The sequence below is a fragment of the Neovison vison genome, chromosome 7 (genome assembly GCF_020171115.1).
Source record: "Neovison vison isolate M4711 chromosome 7, ASM_NN_V1, whole genome shotgun sequence".
NCBI lineage: Eukaryota > Metazoa > Chordata > Mammalia > Carnivora > Mustelidae > Neogale > Neogale vison.
This window is the reverse complement of record NC_058097.1, coordinates 148,522,428-148,540,296: the sequence shown is the minus strand read 5'-3', so window position 1 is coordinate 148,540,296 and position 17,869 is coordinate 148,522,428. Positions and strand designations below refer to the sequence as shown.

Sequence of the window (17,869 nt, the reverse complement as noted above, 5' to 3'; positions counted from 1 at the left end):
CCCTGAGGAAACAGCCCCCACATCTAGAAAGATGAGCCACGGGATACTCTGCCTGAATGCATTATCTTCTCCCTATAATCTCGGGTTAGAAAGGTTATTGGATACAAGTACAAAATTTCTATGTAGCAATAACAAACAAGTGGAAATGTAAAATAAAAAAATTTTAATATAAAAAAACAGTACCCATTGACAATAGCGTTGACAAAGACCAAATACTTAAGAACAAATCTAATGAAAGGCATGTAAGACCTCACCACTGAAGACTACAAAGCACTAATGAGAACAATTTTAAAAGACCTAAAACATGGTAGGATATATTATTTTAATGAATTAGAAAACTCAATATTGTAAAGATGTCAATTATCTCTAAATTGGTCTATAGGATCAATATAATTCTTTTATCTTTTGTTTTTTATTTTTTTAGAGAGTGAGAGTGAGCAGGGGAAGGGAGGAGGGGCAGAGGTCAAGGGAGAGAATCTTAAGCAGATTCCACAGCCAGTGTGGGGCCCAACCTCACAACCCTGAGGTCATAACCTGAGCCAAAATCAAGAATTGGACGCCTAACTGACTGAGCCATGATCAATGCCATTCTAATCAAAATCCCAGCAGGATTTTGTGTGGAAATTGGCAAGCTGATTCTGAAATTTATATACAAAAGTAAAGGCTTTATAATAGCTATAGCAGTTTTTAAACAACAACGCAGCTAGAAAACTTCACTATCGGTTCTCAAAATGTGTTTCAAAGCTACATAAATTTTTTATTTTTATTTTTATTTTTTAAAGAGACAGTGAGCATATGCACAGGAGCAGGGTGGTGGGAGGGACAGAGGGAGAGAGAGAATCCCAGGTAGGCTTATGCCCAGCACAGAGCCCCACATGGCCCTGAGATCATAACCTGAGTAGAAATCAAAAGTCAGATGTTCAACAACTGAACCACTCAAGAGCCCCTAAAGCTATAATAATGTAGACACGTACAGACACCACCTTATCATAATACCTCTCTTATAACTCAGTGGGGAAAAGGATATCGTCTTTTCAACAAGTGGTACTGAGGCAATTAGATATCCATATAAAAAAGTAAGCCTTGACTCTACTTCACATCATATATGAAACTTTTAGACAGGTCATAGATCAAAATTTAAAAACTAAAATAATCAAGCTTCCAGAAGAAAATATAGGAAGATATCTGCATGGCTTGAAGTAGACAAAAAATTCTTGAACAGGAAATAAAAAACACTAAGCATAAAAGATTGAACTGAACTTCTATTCACCAAAATTCATCAAGAACATGAGAAAACAAGCTACAGACTGCGAAAAGATTTTTGTAATATATAGATCTACGAAGGACTTGTACCTAGCACATATAAAGAACTCAAACGAATCAACAAGAAAAGGACATATAACTCAATTTAAATAGAGGCAAAAGATTTGAATAGGTACTTCCAAAAGAGCATATCAAAGTAAGGAATAAACATATGAAAGACCCTTAAGATCATTAGTCACCTGGGACACCTGGATGGCTCAGTGGGTTGAGCCTCTGCCTTTGGCTCAGGTCCTGATCTCCAGGTCCTGGGATAGAGCCCTGCATGGAGCCCTACATGGGGCTCTCTGCTCAGCATGGATCCTGCTTCCCTTCCTCTCTCTCTGCCTGCCTCCCTGCCTACTTGTGATCTCTCTGTCAAACAAATAAATAAAATCTTTAAAAAAAAAAAATCATTAGTCACTTAAGAAATGCAAATTAAAACCACAATGAGATTATGGACATCCCATAATCTGGGGACACCCATAAGGGGACCCCCCTCTCTGGGGAACACCCGGAAATGAAATCTCTTACATTAATATAGGGATCAAAATTCTACAACTGCACTGGAAAAATACTTGGCAGTTTTTACTAATGTTAAACATAACTTTATACTCTAGGACCCAGAAATTCCATTCCTGGGTATATACCCAATAGAAACAAGTGCTTATGTCCACCAAAAGATGTAAAAGAATATCCATAGTATCTTTATTCATAATAGCCTCAAAAATAAAAATAACCAAAATGTCTATCCTTCTTACTCTTTAAGAATGGTAAATAACTTGGAATACCGTAAGAGAAATGAAAAATAGTGAACTACCAATATATGCAACAACATGAATGAATTGGGCAGACAAAATGTTGAGTGAAATAAATCAGACACAAAAGAGCACATGCTGTATAATTCCATATTCATAAATTTCAAATCAGGCAAAAGCTATCGCTGGTGACAGAAGTCAGAATGGTGATTATTCTTGGAGGAGGGACTGATCAGGAGAATATCACATGGCATGCTGGAAATGTTCTATATTGTAATACGGGTGGTGGTTAAAAGGATGCATGTTTGTAAAAATTCAGGCTGTACACAATACTTTTATATGTTTAAGTTGGTTATTTCTCAATTTAAAATAAATATTAAGAAAACCCACTGCGATACTGGCACAGTAACAGATAACTAGATCAGTAAAACAGAGTATATAATCCAGAAATACTCATGTATTAAAGAGATTTTGGTTTATAATAAAGGTGACATTCCTTTCCTTTTCTGCCTCTAATGTTGCCATTTGGATATAATTCTTGGCACCATGGTAGTGATCTTGAGACCTCAATGGGAACCAGCCTACAAGGACAAGCAAGCAGGGCAAGGATGGCAGAAGAGGATGGAAAGAACCTGAATTCCTTGAGAAGATCAGTGCACCTCAGAATTAGCCATCTCTGGAAAGCCTCACTTCTGAGTTTCTGGTTATTTGAGATTTTTAAAAAGCTACTTTTAACTGGATTTTAAAAGTATCTTTTTTTTTTTTTAAAGAATCTTTTAAATTTTTAAAAAAGTTATTTATTTATTTATTTATTTGACAGAGAGAGAGGGGGAAGCAGGCTCCCAGCCCAGCAGAGAGCCCATTTGGGACTTGATCCCAGGACACTGAGCTCTTGACCTGAGCCGAAGGTAGAGGCTTAAACCTCTGAGACACGCACTGGCCCCTGGATTTTATTTTATTTTATTTTTTAAAGATTTTATTTATTTATTTGACAGAGAGAAATCACAAGTAGATGGAGAGGCAGGCAGAGAGAGAGAGAGAGGGAAGCAGGCTCCCTGCTGAGCAGAGAGCCCGATGCGGGACTTGATCCCAGGACCCTGAGATCATGACCTGAGCCGAAGGCAGCGGCTTAACACACTGAGCCACCCAGGCGCCCCAGCCCCTGGATTTTAAAAGGATCTTAACAGAGAATAAGTCAGGAAGTCATTGGAATAATTCATGGGAGACCTCCACCTTCCCAGGCAGCAGCTTCTCAGGGAGTCACAGACTTTCAAAATAAGCTGTTAGAAGATTATTCCCACCACAGGGCTTGAATCTCTAAACAAGGGGCATCACTCACCTGTCCGGTCAACATCCTTTTTCATGGGCAGTACAGTATAATCTGGTTGCTCATCAGAGGCCTCAAACATCCATGACTTGGGTTGTCGCATGGAATGGAGCTCTTTCTGGGGACACCCCCTGCCTCCAACCCAGTCCCCTGACCCGTCACGGAGCTGAAACTGCTGTAGGTACGGGATCCGGAAAATCCTGTTTTGGTCCAGGCTTAATTTCTTCAGTCTTCAATTAAGGAAAGTGAATACAGAATCACAGCAATAATGATACTTCAGGGGCATTTACTAAGCAACTGGAGGGAAAGAACATGGATTCAGGCTTGGACACTTATTCCTCTGGTGTGACCTTGAGCCAGTGACTTACCCTCTCTGGGCCTCAATATCCCTATCTCTAAAATGGGGATAATATTCATTAATCTTTCAAGGTTCCTGTAAAGATGAATAAAGCAATGTAAATGGCTAGGCACAATGAAGTATTCAGTAAAGGGTACCTGAATCTAAAGTAAATTTTCCAGGAATCTAAAGCTTAACCATTTAAATGTCAGCATTTTCTGTAATCTAATCAAATACATAGAATTCAGCAGGTAACCTTATCTTTCTGATTCCTTTTTTCTTTTTTCCTTTTCTTTTCTGTCCCCTCTCTCAAGGGTCAGGAGCCTATCCCTGGTAATATCTCCTTTTACCCTCCTTTCTCTTTGCCATTTATAATCCAGACACTTGATCAGAAATGTCCTACTGATGTCCCACTTTTATGACTGAGCTAAAGCTCGGAGGGGAGAAGTGAATCACCCATGGCCACACAGGAAAGATAAGTGGTGGAGCCAGGATTTAAGCCCAGGCCTTTCGGATTCCAGAGCAGCTCAGGGTGTGGGCCAGCTGGGGGTGCGGTGGTCCTACAGAGAGGGGACTGTGGCTTTACCTTCTGAGCCCGGCCAGGCTGGCAAAGCAGTTGGGGCTGGTGAGCCTGTTGTCATCTAGCATCAGCGTCTCCAGTGCTGGGAACCTCAGGATGTACCTCCTGCTTGTCAGTGATGTTACAGATGCTTCCCTGTGAGTGCAAGGATCCTGGGTAAGGGGCAAGGGCAGGGGACAAACTCCACCATCCCCAGGAAGGAGTGGGGATAGGAAGAGATGGAGGACAGGGAATCAATCAAGAGGCATAACCAGGTTGGGAACTTCTCTAGTGCCCCTGAGACATCCCTGCAGAGAGGGACCAGAAGGTGTAATTTCTTCCCCAACTGACCTTCTTCCCCAAATCCCACTCACACATCAGTCTTCTGTATGGAGAAAGGTTGCACATATTCACAGATGGACTCAGTGAGACTGGGTTGGAGCAGGATGGGGCAACTAGGAATGCTCGTGGAAAGTAACAGAGTGACTAAGGCATGGCCAAGTTGAGGGAAAACATTCCACAGAAAGAATACTGAACACTTTTGGGTCAGGTCGAACTCCTGAGTATGCTGCATCACCCCAAGTATCAGCAACCATGGGAGCATCAGGAGACAGAGCCCTTGGCATGGACCACAGCTTTGGTTCACGTGGGGTAAGGCAGGCTGGCCACAGTGATGTTCTTCTCTAAAATGACCAATAAAATGCACACATCAGTAAGGAGCTGCGAAGTCTCTCAAAACTCAAACTCTCTGAGGAGTCCCAGAAATACCTGAGAGTGGAATTCCATGGACTGAGATCCTGAATCACACTGGTGGGGCAGGAAGTTCTGGTATTTTAGATACTACCATTAATGTGGCCTGACTTATGTCCCCAGGTGGATGAGACCTAGGTAATACTTTATTTTTTTTCAACTTTTTTTTTTTTTTTTAAAGATTTTGGTTTTTTAAGTAATCTCTATACCCAACACGGGGCTTGAACCTACAACCCTAAGATCAAGAGTCATGCTCTACCCAGTGAGCCAGTCATGTGCCCCTATGTAATTCTTTTTAAGTAAACAAAGGCAGATGACTCAAATCATGTTTTCATTCCTCCCTCCAACTCTCTCCCCTCCATACACCCAAATGAACACTCAACACACTCAACCAAGAAGGAAAGAAGCCTTTAGTTGATGGAATTTGAAGGTCACAGATGACTCTCTTCCTCTTCTGAAAGAACCAACTTTCATGCACTAAATTTTTAATTTCTACCACACAGCAATTACAGGACCCCCATTCCCAAGTTTCAGGCACTAAATTTTTAATTTCTACCATGGAGCAATTACAGGATTAATTAGGATTAACAGGATTAATTAGCAGGATTAATTAGCAGCTCTGTTATTTATAATTAATTGACCCATCTCTTTTTCACTCCAGTCAGATGTGAAAGAGCTAAAAAATAAGCCTTTAAAAAAATTCCCCTTACACCCCATAATGGAGAAGCTCTATCCTGTCTCTTGTGACAAGTTATAGTGTTTTGCTTTTTACAAGTTTCACCCTAATTATAACATATAAAAGCTTCATTTTGTCTCCAAAACAGATGTTTTAAAATAGGGGGGAGTCAATGAGTGGGTAAGGAGGACAAGATGCAAGGCTTCAGAGGATAGCATCAGGCTCTTTCACTGGGTCCTTCCCATGGCAGTTTTGGAAGAAGAGCTCTCTGAAGTGGCGGGAGTCTATTAGTGTGGAGAGGTTGAGGTTTCTGGCTGTTCAGAGTGATGCTATTTTTATTATACCGTCTCTTGGCAAAAGGAATTAATAGCTTTTAAAATATAATAGATTTGACTAATTTTTTTTAGAAGCTAAGAGTATGCCCCAGTGACTGGATTCAGGAATGGGAACTGGTGTGCTGGATTAGAAGAAACTTGGGAATGGGGGTCAGCAGCCCTGGCCTCTCATTCTGGCGCTGCTGCTGTTTGGCTTGCTGGGTAACTTCAAGCTGTTGCTGAGCGTCTCTGGTCCCAGTCAGTTCTATCTACACGATGAAAGAGGATGTCTTTTATTTCACATTATAAGACTTTGCATGAGGCTAAAAATATTGCTGAACAAACTGGACAAAAAGCTGCAGTAAAACAGATGAAACTGAGCAAGTGGTAATGTCCATGAAAATGTCAGGTCAGCTTCTGTGGTGAGATATAGAAAATGCACCATGCAAACACAGGATGTGGGAGATGTAGCTTCCCAACTCACTTGTGTAAAAGAGGACTTATGATGTGGCTGCTAAAAAAGCTGGCGCTCCTTTAGGAGGCATTTTGAGGAAAACAGTGGTTAGAAAACAGAAAGTAACCATCCCCCTCTACTCCATGCTGGTCAAGCCTGGGTGGCAGATTTTGGCAGACCCAAAGTCTCAGATGCCTATCCAAACAAGCAATGGGTAGGCTGATGATGGAGTAGGTCAAATACTGTTAAGGGCCTGCCCCTCCCAGAGGAACTCGCTTGTGGACCCCGGATGTAGGGGTGGGGCAGGCCAGGTGGAGATGTCCCATCGGTGCGGCATGTGTATATCCACTAGGGTGAATTGAGATCCAATTGGCCACCTGTATAGGGGTGGGGCTCAACCAACCACATAAAGGTTGCTGTGCGAGGCTAGCAGGGGAAGAGGAGAGCTGTGACGGGAGCAGAAGGAAGAGTAGGTGGGAGTGGAAGAGTCGGCGGAAGAGTCGGCGGAGTGGAGGAGCTGTAACAGCTCTTGTAAGAGCTATAACGGCTGCCAGCGGTCCCTGCACCGGCAGTCTACAGCCTCTGGCGGTCCCGCCTCCGGCGGCCCGGAGCCACTGCCTGCAGCCTCCAGCCGCTTGCAGCTTCCAGTGGCCCCGCCTTCAGCAGCCCGGAGCTGCAGCCTTCAGCAGTTGCGCTGATGGAGGTCCCAAGACGCCAGCGGTCTAGAGGCCAGCAGTCCCGACGCCTGCAGCCCCTAGACACCAGTGGTCCTGAGACATCAGCGGTCCAGTGGTCAGCGGTCCCGACGCCGTGCAGCCCCTAGACGTCAGCGGTGCCAAGACACCAGCGGTCCAGCGGTCAGTGGTCCCGAGACGCCAGCGGCCCTGAGATGCCAGTGGCCCTGAGATGCCAATGGCCCCTAGCCGCCAGCAGCCTCGCCGCAAAATGCCTCGCTACCCTGAGCCACGAGCGGCCTTGTCCGCAGCGGTGGCTTCCTGTGGGTGGCAGCCTTGTCAGAGTGGCATCGTGGGGAGCAGAGTCTGTGTCATCCAGGTTGTCCTCTTGTCATCGTCGCTGTCATCATTGCCTCTTCGTCGTCGGGAAGAGCCTCGCCCGGGAAGCAGTCTTGTCCAGAATGGCCTCTTCTTGGGAGTGGCCTTGTCTGGGGAGCAACCTCATGGAGCAGCGGCCTCATCTTGGGAGTGGCCTCTTCTTGGGAGCGGCTCCGATCATGGAGCGGCCTCATCTGCGGAGCAGCCTCATCTAGAGCAGCCTCGTCCAGAGCGGCCTTCTTGGGAGTGACCTTGTTGGGATCATCGTCATCGCCTTTTCGTAAGAGATAGCCCTGACCGGTCAGTTTGATTCTTGATGCTTGGCGCGAAATAAAGTTTTGCTTGACCTTCGCTTTGTATCAGTCTCGTTCCTTTGATCACGGACCCTAACAATACAATCCCCCTAACTTACCCAGACATAGTCATATGATCGATACGGAAACGGAGACACAAATAATTCAGAGTAGATGAGCTATGTGGTGAAATGGAAAAAAGTGAAGAGAAAGGAGAATGCAGAAGCAGAGAAAGTCAGGTCATGAAAAGCCTTGTGATCAATGTTAATGGTGTTTATCTTTAGAATGCCGAGAAGCTGCCAAAGGACTTCAAGCAGGGCAGTGATAGAATCAGAGGTGCTTTTAGAAACATCCCTCCCGCTGATGGTGAAGAGGGTTGGTTAGGAGGTGATAAGGAGAAAGAAAAATGTGACAGGTCGTTAGCTGTATCCCAAGTAGCAGGGGCTGTGTTGATGGGCTACAGAAAGGGCCATGTTTGAGAAACATTTAGGAAGCACAACTCATTACACCTCCAGTGACTGAATGGATGTGCAGGGTGAGGGATGGAAGAATGCAGACTGATGCCCACGTTTCTCACTTGGACAACTGCACAGCTGATGGACAGCGGCTCCTGTCACTAAGGTTAGGGACATAGGAGAAGATCTCAGCACGGGCATGTGTGTGATGACTTTGGTATGATTAAGTAAAATATATGGGCTCATAGCTCAGAAGATGGATGTGAGGTAGAGATATAAAGAAGACTTGGGAAAGAATGAAACCACAAAGAAAGATTATAAAAATTAAGAAAAACAGGGGTGCCTGGGTGGCTCAGTGGTTTGGCCTCTGCCTTCGGCTCAGATCATGATCCCAGCTTGCTGGGATCAAGCCCCACATCGGGCTCTCTGATCAGCAGGGAACCTGCTTCCTTCTCTCTCTGCCTGCCTCTCTGCCTACTTGTGATCTCTATCTGTCAAATAAATAAATAAAATCTTTAAAAAAAAATTAAGAAAAACAGTGGGTTGAGAGTGGACAACTGAGGACCATCAATATTTAAGAAGTTGGCAGAAGAAGGGGAATCCACAGAACATTCTTGTGTGGACAGACAACTAGGAAGAAAATAACAGTTTGTTTGGAGCCTCATAGCTTTCAAAGCACAATTATTTCAATTGATACTCTGATGTAAATAGGAGTACATTTATTCTCCCCATCTTATATATAAAGAAATAGAAATACCTAGTGGTGAAGACTTGCCTTGCATTATGCAACAAGACTTCCCACTGAAAACAACTAAAATGATGAATAAAACCTAAAAAGAAAAAAGATTCATTATTTTAAAACATGTAAGAGATGTGAAGACAATAAAGCAGTCATATGCCAAAAATCTAAAAATCCAGAGACAGAAGCCAAGCAGAAGCAGCCTTTTTAGACACTTGCTGATCTTGCTGAAATAGCATGTAATTGGAGACCCCCTACATGAACGCAGGATCCTAAACAGATACACACTCAGGAGAGCGAGAACTAGCACTAAACCCACACTCCTCATCCCACAGCTAGGTTAAAACTACCTTGGAATGAAAAGAAGGGAAGGGGGAGGGTAGATTTGTCCTTGTGCAAACTTTAGCCCAAATTTGTATCATTGGAATGGCTCAGAGAATATCCAGCTAGTTTGGTTTAGTTTAAAATGGTTCCATATTGAGTGACCCTAGGCACCTGGCCAAAATAAATGGAAAGGTTTATGGTATTGCAGACTAAATAATTGGGCCACCTCTCTGAGTATAAACAAATCCAGACAAAATATATATATTAAAAACAGTTTTCTTTAAGATATCTGGGAACTAACAAGCTGTGAGAAGTTAGGGGGCTAAGATCAAAGGGGATTCTGCAACATTTGGGGTCTCTTTTCCCTGCTGACTCCAGAAGTGGCAGACAGGCTGAGATGCTAAGCAGAGATTCTGACAACCTTGCTAGTCTAGGGGCCAAGAGTCCAGGGTGCACCAGAGAAGGGGATTCCTGATAAACTGCCCCTGCTTTAAGTTAGGGCTTTGCAGGACTAAATCGTACAGGAAGGTGTAAACTAGAAATAGTGTGGTCCTTGCAGAGACTGAAGACTAGCTTCAAATAATTATGCGTGAACTATACAATTTAAAAAAAAAAATCTAGAGCTGGTGAGAATAAAAATGATTTGAGTTGCCCAAAGGGAGAGTCACAGCCTCTTATTCAGTTTCTTATTTCCATTTAATTAAAAACATGCTTAAATCAAAGTAAAAATTCAGTTCTTCAGTCACCCTGATCATATCTCAAGTGTTTAATAATAGTGGCTACCATATTGGACAATGCAGATATAGAACATTGCCAACATTGTGGAAAATTCTATCAGATAGTCCTAAACCAGGCCTTTCAAGGATTACTAGACAATATCTGCAAATCAGTGCTAATGTCTGGGGATATGAAAGATATGGTGGTCTATCACTCAAAGCAGGGGATTACAGAAGAATGGAAATTTAGCCTGTGAATGAACCCAGTGAAGTCATCAGCCTACTTTTTGGTTATCTCCCCAGTTCCTGAATGGATAGTTAGAACAGACATACTAAGCAACTGACAGAATAACCACATATGTTTACTGACCAACAAAGTGAGGACTATTACAGCAGGAAGGGACATATTGAAGCCCCAGTTTATCTGTTTCTAGAACAGTAAGCTGAAAGTTATTCTGCATCCCTGAGGTAACTACAGAGACTACTGCCATCACTAAAGACAAGAAAGGTAAAAGGATACTGGGTCTTATGATATTCCTGCTTAACTTGTTTTATTTATTTGGCTTGTGTAGAAGACAGGTCATGAAGAATGACTATAGATTACCGCAGACTTAATCAAGTAGTGACTCCAATTTCAGCTGCTGCCCCACATGTGGACACTTCTTACTACAGTACAACAACACAGCCCCTGGCACTTGCAATACAGCTAAGGACCCATCAAATGTTTCTTTCTCTTTACTGGTGAATAAGAACTGCCAGGAGCAGTTTGCTTTTGTCTGACGGGGACAACAGTACATCTTTGCCCTCTTTTCTTAGGGCCACATCAACATCAACTCTTTCAGCCTACATAATCTATTACACATCTATTGCTAATCCACTTTGGTATTCCACAGAAACTCATGTTGACTGGACCTGATGGGCAGGAAGTTGCAAATACTCTAGACAATTTAGTAAGATGCATGCATGTCAGAGAATGGAGGGAAACCCTACAAAAATTCAAAGAACTACCACCTTGATCGATTTTCTTGATGTCCAGGTAGCTGGGAGCATGCTGGGATATACCTCCAATGTGAAAGACATAATCCTTCACCTCGCACCACCTCTTACTTAAGAAAAAGACACAAAGCTTTGTTGATCTTTTTAGATTTGGGAAGCAATGCGTAAAACATTTATGCTATTCTAATCCATTTACTGAGCATCCCAGGGGATGCCAGTTTTGTGTCGGGCCCAGAGCAAGATAAAGTTTTGTAATAGGTCCAACAGTGCTCTAAATGTCTAAGGCAAATGGGTGTGCTGTATAGTGCAGGTTACCATAACGTCCTGGTTTTCAAGGACACTCTGGGTTTTCACCAGTTACCCTAAAATAATTAACAGTGTTCCTTTTCCCTCTCAAGTTTGTCCTGGTTAGATGGATAGGTTATATCATTTCTAAGAATAGAGCCTTTTATAGGCCCCAATTGTAGAATTATTTTTTAAGTTGTTTTCTTTTTCTAAGTAATCTCTATACCCCACAGGGGACTTGAACTCATGACCCCAAGATTTAAAGTCAAACACTCTTCCAACTGAACCAGACAGACACCCCGCGGAATAATTTTTGAGCCAAGTTATGTCCTATTCTTTTTTCATTTGAGAGAGAGAGAGCACGAGCAGGGGGAGAAGCAAAGAGAGAGGAGGAGGGACAAGCAGACCCCCTGCCAAGTGGGAAGGCTTCATCCCAGGACCCCAAGATCATGACTTGGACTGAAGTCAGATGCTTAAACCAACTGAGCCACTCACGCACTCCAAAGTTATATATGCCCTATTCTGTGGATAACTATTCTCCTTTTGAAAAATAGTTTCTGGCTTACTACCCTATGTTGGTGAAGACTGAACAGCTAGCTGATCACAGGAACATGAAGTGACCATGTGACCTGAGTGACTCAACATGAACTAAATGGGCAGAATTCCCTCAGCAAGTGAAAGCAGTATGTGAGATCCAGCTCAAGCAAGTCTGGAAAAAATGTGTGAATGAATATGGCTCAGATTCCTATGATGCCCACTCCCGCTGTTACCTCTCCATCAAAGCACAACTAAGGTTCTGTGAGCAGTTGATATGCTGACACTAAAAGACTATTACAGTATTACAACTTTATACAGGGGTGACTCTGAAAGACAAGGGAAGAAAAATCCTCCCAATAGGTAAAACTTAGAGCAATGTGTCTATCTATTTTTTTTGGTTTTCGCTGATTCACGGGCAGTGGCTAACAGTTTAGCAGAATAGTCCAAGCTTGGGGAAAAAAAAAAAAGTAAAACTGCTGAGAGCAAGGTCTAAGGGGAAATTATGTGAGTGGACCTCTCAGAATGGATAGAGTACAAGGATTATTTGCATCCCATGTGAATGCTTCCCAAAGACTATCCACTTTAGAGGAGACTCTCAGTGATTAGGTGGACAAGATGACCCATTCCATGAAGTCAGATGGCCTCTCTCCTCAGATACCCTAGTGCTTGAAAAATGGCCTTTAGCACAGGCATGGGGGCTACACACATCCTCTTCACCAAGGAGATCTGGCTACCACCCCTGCTGAGTACCCAAACTGCCAAGAGCAGAAGCCAACGTTGAGCCCCTAACATGGCACCATTTCTGCAAGGATTAGCCAACCACCTCGTGGGAGGATGACTTTAATAAGCACCTTCCTTCGTAAGAGGAACAGTGTTTTGTTTTGTTGCTTACCAGAATAAACATGTGTTTTGGATACAGATTTACATTCCCTGATATTCTCCTAGCATCGGCATCGGGGACTTAAAGAATATCATATTCTTTATCCTGGTACCTCACATAACATTGCTTCTAACCATGGAACACATCTGATAGCACATAAGTGCAATGATGAGCCCATAAACATGGAATTCACTTTTTTACCACATTTTCACCATCAGAAGCAGCTGATCTAATAGAAAGGTAGAGTAGTTTTTTAACAACTTATTTATCATACCAGTTAGGAGACTAACTGTGAAGACAGGGCTCTGACTACTAAAAAGATAAGGTTTCACATAAACCAGCAACCAGTACTGATGCTGTCTTCCTCATAACCAGAACATAGGATCTAGGAATTAATGAAAGGAAATAAGAACAGATCCTCTTACAATCATCCACTTGCCGAATTTTTGCCTCCATTCCTACAAGTAGAGATCTTAGTTGCCTAGGGAGGAATACTTTTACAGAGGACACAAAGAATAGTTTCTCTTAACTAGAACCTGAGATTGCTACTGGCCACTTGGGTTCCTCAATCCACCAAACCAATAGACCAAAAAAAAAGGAGTTTACTATATTGGCTGGGTGATTGATACTGATTATCCAAAGTAGGTATGATTGCTGTTATACCTTGAGGACAAAGAGAAATATGACTGGAATCCAGGGAATTATAAGGTATTCCTCTTAGAAGTGTCATGTCCATTAATCAAAGTTAATGGAATTTCTGCAAGATGAGAAGAGTTCTGAAGATGGATGGTGGTGATGGTACAACAACAATGTGAAGGGACTTACGTGAATGCCACTGTACATCTAAAAATGGTTAAGACGGGGTGCCTGGCTGGCTCAGTCAGTAGAACACCTGACTCCTGATCTCAGGGTCATGATTTTGAGCCCCATGTTGGGTATAGAGATTATTTAAAAAAAAATTTTAATGGTTAAGATAGTAAATTTTATGTTATATGTTATGTTACCACAATTTTAAAAAGCATTAGTAGAAAACTACCACAACCTATTAAAAAAGGATTCATAACTCCGATTCTTCAGGAATGATCATTTAGGATATCATGCCAGTTAAAGAGCCCAAACTGCCAAGGTGCTAGATAAGGGAGAAGGAAACATTAAATATGTGATGAAGGAAGGATTCATAAATGTGTACTATGGCCTCTGGACCAGTTAAGAAAAGATTATTGTAGCAAATACATATATTTTCTTCTCTGCTTGTTGTATGTAAATTACTAATGGTGAATGACTTCGCAACTTAGTTTTTAGGTTATAAAATATCTATTTGGCACTGTGACTGCTTTAGAAGAGAAAATGAAATCATTCAGAAATGGATACAGTGACCTATGGAACGGTCTCATATCCCTTTATAGAAGAGGGTGAAAGTATCTTCATGGAAAAGGAAAAGATCCTTCACTTAAGATGAAAGCATATTGTGATTAAATACGGAGAGAAGGAGGAGAGTAGATGTTGGGCTTCCAAGGGCTGGGAGGCACCAGTCATCTGCCTATTTGCTCTTGAACTTTATTCCTTTCCTTTGTGTTCTGCTATGTATTATAAGGGGCCAGGGTCACCCCTAACCTACACTTCCCAGACCATCTTTCCAATTGGCTTCCAGTGAGATACTGCCAAGGGAGGGATTGGTGAGACTGGAAGGCCAGAAGACGGGAAGAAGCAACTCTCTCGTTTGTTTCTGACAGCTTGCTGGCGGCAGCAGTGCTGCACCGGCATCCCTGCTGGTGAGGTTCCAGCCCTGACTGGGGCAGCACATCTGCAGCAGATCTAGAACTGCGGCAACAACCTCTCTAAAAGCCCAGCAGCAGGGACAGGCTTGTGGCCTGAAGTCCAGGAATTGGGGGGCATCTGATCTCTGGGCATCAACCTTTTTCCTTCTTGCTCTTCCAGCCCTTCCACCACCTATAAAACCAATTCCCTCTATTTATTGTTGCTAATATTTAGGTGGAATAAAAGTACTCTGATTATAATTTTTTTCAAGAGTCCTTCTCTTTTAGAGGTATACACTGGATTATTACAGATGAAACTACATGAATCTGCAGTATTCATTGATAGCTAGATACGTCTGAGATTTTTCTTTAGACTAATTTAAGGTGGGGTGCCTGAATGGCTCAGTTGGGTAAGCATCTGCCTTTGGCTCAGGTCAGGATTCCAGGGTCCTGGGATTGAGCCCCATGTTGGGCTCCCTGCTCAGCGGGGAGCCTACTTCTCCCTCTCCCTTGGGTGCTCCCCTGCTTGTATGCTCTTGCTCACTGTGTCAAATAAATAAATAAAAGCTCAAAAAAAAAAAAAGAGTTTGGGTATGGTGGGGGTATAGATTAAACAGGATTGTCTGTGACCTCAGAACTGTCAGGCAATAATCATTAGGTGATGGGTACATGGAAGTTCATTTTGCCATTGACTCTACTTCTATGTGTGTCTGAAATTTTCATAATAAAATGCCAACTATTATCTCTCCCCATGACAAACATTTAAGTCCCCTCAATTTGCAATACCTCAAGTGGTTTTCATATTCTGGACTTGACCCTGACTGATGTGTGTCTGGTCATAGAGAAAAGCCTGCCAACACCAAGGAAAAAAAAAGATGTGTGCATGTGCCTGAGAAAGTAAGTGAGAGAAAGATGAGAGAGAAGTTATGCACATGAGGAAGAAAGACACTGAGATGCATGCAAAGTCCTGACAACATGCTGTGCACCTGTATACAGCCATATGTGAATCCAGCATTCACCTTAGGACTTTACAGGTAAATGTGCCAAAAATTCCTTCTTGGCGTTATTGGGGTTTTGGGGGGAAAAATTGTTTATTTATTTTAGAGAGAGTGCGCACATGCAAATCAGGGGAGAGGCAGAGGGAGAGAAAGCGAATCCTCAAGCAGATTCCCAACTGAGTGCAGACCCCAGTGTGGGTTCGATCTCATGACCCCAAGACAATGACCTGAGCCAAAACCAAGAGTTGGATGCTTAACCAACTAAGCCACCCAGGCGCCCCATAAATTCCCTTTTTGGTTGAGCTGGTTTGAATTGACTTCTGTCACTTGCAAACAAAAGGAGCCTAATGAAATCCCTAATACAATGATCACTACTATTATCCAAACTTCTTGGGTAACTAACCAAACACTATTATCACTATAAACTCCATTGCAACTGCCATCATCACAACAAATATTATCACCATGACTTTTGCCTACACCATCTCTAAACTGGTTAACATCCATTGAATAGGTATTTGTGCCAAAGTACTGACTCCTCAACCAGCTGCTTCAGATCAAAAATGACTAAGACAGAGCCTCTGCCCTCATAGTGCTCACAATACTTTTGGGAGACTCTATGTATTTCACCCATTTATCTATTATTTACATATATATATACCTATTTGTGAGACATAAGTCACAACAGAATATATAAACTTCTAAAGTAAGAGGGAAAACATTAAATTCAACAGATGGCTTAGAGAAGGGAAGAAGTATGGTCTAAAGCCATCAGGGAAGGCTTCTGATAGGAGAGGAGGAGGTCTGAGCAGACCCTTGGAATATATGCAAAATCCATATGAGAAGAGAACGTAATGGTCATAAGCATGGTCTTTGGATCAGATGGACTTCATTAAATTCTGGTTCAGTCACTTATCAGCAGTTACTTAACATAGCTGGGCCTCAAATTCCTCATCTATAAAACATAGATAATAACAGGACACCTGCTTCATGGGGCTGTTTTGAGGATTAAATGTGTTAACATGTATAACATGCTGAAAACAGTGTCTGGCACATAGTAAGCACATGTATATTGCATTAGCATCATTATTATGATGTATATTGCATTGACCATTATTATATCATGGTCAGAAGGCACAGCCTGAACCAAGGTGCAGAATGGGAACATACAAAGCTCAGTAGGTCTATGAAGGGGTAAGTCTGGCAAGAGCAATACCCACAATTTACCAGTGACCAATCAGAGACAGGGAAAGTGACTTGCTAGATACCTGAGGGTCTCCTAACAGCATAGGAGAGTGTGAAGACACCCATCTGAGGCCTAATCATTCTTTAGGGCCCCATTCTCATGACTTCCTTTCCTAGGAGCTTCGGTAGGCAACATTTTCCCCTGCTCTGAGCACTGACAGCCATCTTCGTAGCACTTTTGAGCTGCTCTGGGCTATTACCTTGCATATTTGCACCCAAAGGTTCACGAGGGAACACATGGGATGGACCCTAGGATGTAGAACTTACTGTTCTGTGACAGCCAAATTGGGTGGCAGGGAGGTGAGCCCATTGCCTGTGAGGAGCAGGACACGGAGGTGCGGGAGAATCCCCAGATCACAAATGGCCTCTGCAGTCAGGCTGTTGAAGGAAAGGTCCAGGAACTATGGTACAAAGATAAAAGATGGGAGAACAGAAGTACTACACATGACAATGATGCTCATACATGAGGTGGGGGCTCACCACTTTTTTTAACCTTCTAGGCAACCCCATCACTCATAAGCCTCAAACCTTCTTGACTCTCTGGATTAACATTCAAGGCCTACTATAGTCCATTCCCGGCCTATTTGCTAGCTTTAGCTCTCACTACAAATCCTGATTTATCCTGTGGTGCTGACCAAAGTGACTCCTTCCCTATTTCCTGCACCACCCCACCTAGAGGTGTTTGCTTGAGCTTTTCACTCAACCTGGAGAGCATTTCACTCTCCATGTATCTGAATTTAAGCCCCAGAAGGCCAACTCAAAAGTTGCCTCCTTATAAAACTTCTCTTAATTTACCAGCCAATTGGAATCTCTCAGGGAATTCTCCCCTGAATTTGAGTGCTTTATCTAGGGATACTTCTCATGGTCAGCCAGGAACCTGATAAGGAGACACACATCTGAGGAACAGGGATGTTGGTACATGGATGTGCCTAGCATAACCTTGGCACATGGTGGTAGGCTAGACCATAAACTTCCTGGTCAATAGCCATGTTACTGTATCACTATATCCTTGTAACTTAGATAGGACCTGGTACATAGTAGTGGATATAAAAATTCATGTGAAATGAACTGGCTTATGAGGGCAATAATCCAAACTGTCACTATCAACCACTTTCTAA

At 42.7% G+C, this 17,869-nt stretch overlaps 1 protein-coding gene across 6 annotated transcripts in view; it reads right to left on the bottom strand.

Moving 5' to 3' along the window:
• Positions 1 to 17,869, bottom strand: part of XRRA1 (X-ray radiation resistance associated 1) — a 67,327-nt gene that overhangs the window by 23,316 nt on the left and 26,142 nt on the right. For 4 of the 6 annotated variants that reach the window (XM_044258536.1, XM_044258534.1, XM_044258532.1 and 1 more), the window contains 3 exons: positions 17,019 to 17,152; positions 4,308 to 4,436; positions 3,397 to 3,614 (listed from right to left, as the gene is read on the bottom strand). In XM_044258536.1, coding sequence (XP_044114471.1) covers positions 3,397 to 3,614; positions 4,308 to 4,436; positions 17,019 to 17,152 — 481 coding nt within the window. Of the gene's footprint in view, positions 1 to 3,396; positions 3,615 to 4,307; positions 4,437 to 17,018; positions 17,153 to 17,869 lie in introns of those variants that run through there. The other 2 variants (XM_044258537.1, XM_044258538.1) reach the window with 1 other exon arrangement.